At 44.7% G+C, this 5000-nt stretch overlaps 2 protein-coding genes across 5 annotated transcripts in view; one reads left to right on the forward strand and one right to left on the reverse strand.

Annotated features, from left to right (window-relative positions):
* ppp1r35 (protein phosphatase 1, regulatory subunit 35) overlaps positions 1–5000 on the reverse strand; it is a 28410-nt gene that overhangs the window by 1585 nt on the left and 21825 nt on the right. For all 4 annotated transcript variants that reach the window (XM_076882813.1, XM_076882812.1, XM_004573113.4 and 1 more), the window contains 4 exons: positions 4348–4435; positions 754–869; positions 589–679; positions 1–129 (listed from right to left, as the gene is read on the reverse strand). The exon at positions 1–129 is cut by the window's left edge and continues 1585 nt beyond it. In XM_076882813.1, coding sequence (XP_076738928.1) covers positions 1–129; positions 589–679; positions 754–869; positions 4348–4435 — 424 coding nt within the window. The remainder of the gene's footprint in view (positions 130–588; positions 680–753; positions 870–4347; positions 4436–5000) is intronic.
* Positions 89–5000, forward strand: part of LOC106675650 (uncharacterized) — a 16979-nt gene continuing 12067 nt past the window's right edge. Inside the window, exon 1 of the transcript XR_013098198.1 lies at positions 89–176. The gene's annotated coding sequence lies outside the window, so the exon portion shown is untranslated. The remainder of the gene's footprint in view (positions 177–5000) is intronic.

Below are 5000 nucleotides of genomic sequence, written 5' to 3' on the forward strand. Positions count from 1 at the left end.
TCCTTCCGCGGCACTGGGAAGGTGGAGCTAGCAGCTTATCTTGGAGCAACTGGGTTATCAGCTGATCCTCCTGCACATCCACGCTGACCAACGAAGTGAAGAGAACCTGAGAGCGAGAGACGTTCACCTCTACAGAGGACATGAGCAGAGGGACACGAAAGACAGACAACAAAAAGGTGAGTAACAACTCACAGACTGCTGAAAACATTCCCTCCTGTTACTCCTGTCACTCACACCACGGACTATTAAACGCTCCACACTGCGGCCTTTTTCTCCTTTGTTTGTTTATAACGCCACAACCAGGCGGCTGGCGTAGTATACAGAAACATGTGGGCCCAGTATGGCCTCGAGGTCAAAGTGGGAGACGCCCCCTAGAGTGGTGGAGAACAGCTGAAAGTACTGAGAGTCATTCGGTCACTCGAGAGGGCGTCCGCAGACTGACTCTTTATTACTATTGTTACTGATTTCATCAGCTTTGCACCTGTAACATCAGAAGTCTACACACAGGATGAATGAGGTGCTTTTCATTCACAGCAGAGAAACAGCTGTTAGTGACCATTAAACAAGACAACATAGGATCTGTGTTACCTTCAGTAGCTCTAGCATTGATGCGATTCTTCGTGCTCTCTGACTTCTGTAGAGTTTGCTGAATTGCCCTCTGGGAGTCAAACTGAGCGTCCTGTAGGACAGCAGATACATGAGCATTAGCAGCTGTTAATCAGCTGACTGACCACTGAATAAAACTGTGCACACCTGCAGTGACTGAAGCCGAGTCTTCAGAGCCAGGGTGGTGTTTAGCTCCGCCCTCTCCAGACAGCTCAGGTCGTGAGTGGATGTTGGAGCAGGAGGTTCCACCACATGTCTGAGGCCTACAACAAGCAGCAGACAGGACAAGACTGAGTCATTCATCCAGTTTAGTAAACCAGTAAGGCCATGGATACTCAGCTGTTCCCCAACAAAACAAAAACGAGCTGTTGATATTTCAGGAAGCTGTACAGTTTTCACATAAAGGCTCTGTGGGGTCTCAAATACATACACACAGTCACTTAAACCTTTTAATAAGTGAATGAGGCGGAGCCTCGGTGCTTCCACAGACTGCTGGAACAAAAGCATCACTGTCCACTAGTGGTGCAACGGATCACGATTGATCCGAAATCCGAACCGATCCCACTCCACGGTTCGGCACACACGTGAAAAAAGTATGTGTATGGTGGCGTGGTGGGTCTGTCGAGCGGTAGCTATGCTCAGCGCTAGCGGTCCAAGTGGAGGAGCAGAGGAGTATTTAAGCAGCCCTTTGCTGCCCAGCCCGACGGCTAAAGCTGTTACAGAAGCTGCTGGGGTGTGTAGCTGCAGACGGGAGGCCGTATTCTGTCTGCAAAACAAGGGGTTTAATAGTCAACGTGTTAGTTGACGCATCGATGCCGTGCAGCCCCACACACGGGGCGATCCGCGGTAACTAGTTAACGGAGATTCACCGCGTTGATGCAGTTATGGCATTAACGTCATTTTAACAAGATTTACGCTGACAGCACCAGTTTGAACTGTGATGAACGTGCTATGACATCCCGTCGCGCGTCCACTTCAGTGAGAAGATCACTACAAGCATGTGTGAGCAGGAAAAGTTCAACGTTGTGGCTGAGCTGTCCCACGCATCTTCTGTTGCCCTAACTACGACCTCCAGGGCAACGGAAAGCCACGTGACCGCTCGTTATATCACAGCGGTAGATACAAAGCCCTGCACTGCATCTTAATTTGTTTTTATATAATTGTGTGGAATGAGCTGAATGTTTTTAACAGGCAAAAAGTACTTAAATAAGTTAATAAGTAAATGTTAAAATTTTCTGTTTTTTGCTGATCCGTGACTTAAAACCGTGATCCGATGTGCTTTACACCCCTGCAGCTCACACTTCACATTGTGCTTGGTGATCAATGTTAAAGACACACAACAACACAAGCTTGTCTCACATGGTGCAGAGAAAACAAAACGTAACACATGAATGAGCAGGTGTGGCTCAGTACTTCGTCCGTGCAGTCCATAATCTCAAACTGTAAAATACTGGCAGCCTCCTGCAGCAGAGGCACCTGTGGCATACATTTTAAAATCTCTGCCTTTGAATCTGAGGTTGCGATCAGTGAGATTCACACTCGTCCCAAAGTCTGAACAAATGCACGTGTGGTAGGGCTGCACGATATTAGGAAAACCTGCGATGTGCGATAACTGTGATCAATACTGCGATAGCGATATCACTTGCGATAAAATAAATTGCAAAACAAACAAAAAACGAATACATAATTTCCGTTTTACTGCAACAGTTTTATTTAATGAAAGCTGCTGTTAGCAGAGTAACAACAAAGTGCACTTTAACATTGAAACATTGCCCCATAAAAAAATTCTGAGGCTTGAATTTTGAAAGACATCCTTCCTGGTCTCTAGAATTAGTTTTAAGTAAACATAACTTAAATTATACTGCAAATGATCTCAGTGCAGCTGTTCATCATTTTATCTCTCACCAAGTAGTTATGATGCAAGTCGAAACTGGAGAGGAAACTTTACTGTAGTGCTGGCGTAGCTTCAGCTTGGCTCAGTTCAAACATTCGAATATTTGTGGAATGGCGACGTGGGAAAAGTCGTTTCGTGAGGGGATGCGGTATCTCCGGTCCACTTTATGTATCAGACTGGTGAAGCCGTCTCTGCTAACTGCATTTACAGGCATCATGTCTTTGTCAAAAATGTGTAATGGCCTCTGTTATTTCAAATTCAAATTCAAATTTTTATTTGTCACGTACACAGTCATACACAGTACGATATGTAGTGAAATGCTTGGACAACTGCTCGTGACCTAAAGAAAACAAAAAAGGAAAAGGCTATGAATAAGATAGGAAATAAATATGAAAAATTAAAAAGGGTAAATTTAACTAGGAAGGAATAAAATATAAATTAAGGTTAAAAATGAAATAACTGTACAACACAAATTAGAATGAAGGGTAAATTTAACTGGGAAAGAATAAGATAAAATATATAAATTAAAGTTGAAAATAAAATAACTGTACAACAAAATACACAATATAGAACTATATAAGAATGTATGAAGAAATCTAAATATAAATAAATTCTTTGTAGCGCTTCGACGTTTTCTCATAAGTTGTTCCACTTGAAAAACTCTGATACAGAGACGGCTGTTGCTGCGGCGCTCTTTGTCTAACATTAGCAACATTAGCTAGCCCGGTCTTTCTGGAACTCTTCAAACAGTTCTCTGTGGTTGTGTTGAAGATGATGGTGGAGTCGTGTTTCCTCTGGTGGTTGCCACGAATGTTCGGCAAGTGTTGCAGAGCACCTGTGTTTGGAGAACGTCGTCTTTATCAAATCCAAAGTACCTCCAAATAAGCGAGGTACTATTTTTTTAGCCACGAGTTCATAGTCAGTAGCGTTCTCGTCATGCGTCTCGCTCTCAGCCTTTACAACTATGACTCGTTGCTGCAGCGTTGTTCACTCCCCACCTGCGTAGGAGGCGGGCCTCTAATCCATTTGATTGGTTAATGCCGTGAAGGGCTCTATTCGACTGGTCTAATGTATAAAGGGGGTTCTTTGATTGGTAAATTCTTTAAAGCACGTGTGTAAACATTTTAAGGTACTCCATTATCGCAGTTTACGTCGTCTTTTGTGATGGGCCCATCGCACAGGCTGATATTGCGATGACAATGAATTTTCGATTTATTGTGCAGGCCTAATGTGGTATCTATTTGGCAATGCTACATCGCTTTGTTCCAGAGTTACTGCAGTCACAAATTTGGGTTTCCAGGCCAGCCGCCGACCTGCCTCCCCAGCAGGGGGATGACACCTCATAGCTTTTTACAGCTGAGGGGTGAGAGCTATACCACAATATAGCCATTCAAATATAATGATCTCAAAGGCCGGTGTCCTGCAGGTGTTAGACGTGTCCTTGATCCATCACAGCTGATTCAAACGGCTAAATGACGTCCTCAGCATCTGTGAAAGTTCTCCAGAGGCCTGCTAATGAACTTAGCTGACCCAGGGTAAGATCTAAAACCTGCAGGACAGCGGCCCTCGAGGCCCAGAGCTGGACACTCTGTACACATTTTTTGTACCAATCTGTGTGGCCCTGCGATGGACCCGTGTAAAGTACACCCTGCGCTCGCCAACTGGGACAGGCTCCGCCTCAGGAAACATCTTTTTCTGCTGGGCTGGGTCCAGGTTTGTTCACAGTCAAGAGTTTGAGCGAGAAGGTTTGACACAGTGACTCCACCAGAGATCCCCTGCACACGATGGCATCTTCCATACCAAGTGCATCTGACTTTACCTTTACAGCAGCAGCAGCATGCTCTCACCTCTCAGCCAGTCCTCAAACGGGGCGTCACTGCTCGAGTCGATGTCAGGCTCTGGTGTTACTGTGATGACTGCCTCTTTACAACATACCTGCAGGACAACATAAATGTGATGTCAACACACACACAGTGTTGGGAAGGTTACTTTTAAAATGTATTCCACTACAGATTACAGATTACATGCCCCAAAATGTATTCTGTAACGTATTCCGTTACGTTACTCAATGAGAGTAATGTATTCTGAATACTTTGGATTACTTAATATATTATCATGCTTTTTAGAGCTACATGAATGTGCTATTCATGTGATTTATTACTGTTACTGAAGGTCCGCGGCTCCGAACCGTAGTAAAGGGACCTCTGGCTGATACGTCGGGTTCGTGTCGGGCTCGTAGCTGGAAACTAGCTTTACTTTGTTGTGTGGGTCAAGTTTGCAGTGAGAGACAGAGAGAGGCGTTGAAAGGCTGCTGCAACAGAACTTATTGTTTCAGAGGAAAACAGGAACACAGCGTACAGTCGAGTCTTAACAGCTTACTTACAGCTGGGCTCGTCAGGCTCTCTGTTTGGCTGCAGTGGTTATTATTATATTTACATGCTTCCAGCTCCCGTTTCTGCTCGGAGACAGCTTGTACTTTTCCTTTTTCTCCCTCCTCGCT

This window comes from Maylandia zebra, linkage group LG4 (genome assembly GCF_041146795.1).
Source record: "Maylandia zebra isolate NMK-2024a linkage group LG4, Mzebra_GT3a, whole genome shotgun sequence".
NCBI lineage: Eukaryota > Metazoa > Chordata > Actinopteri > Cichliformes > Cichlidae > Maylandia > Maylandia zebra.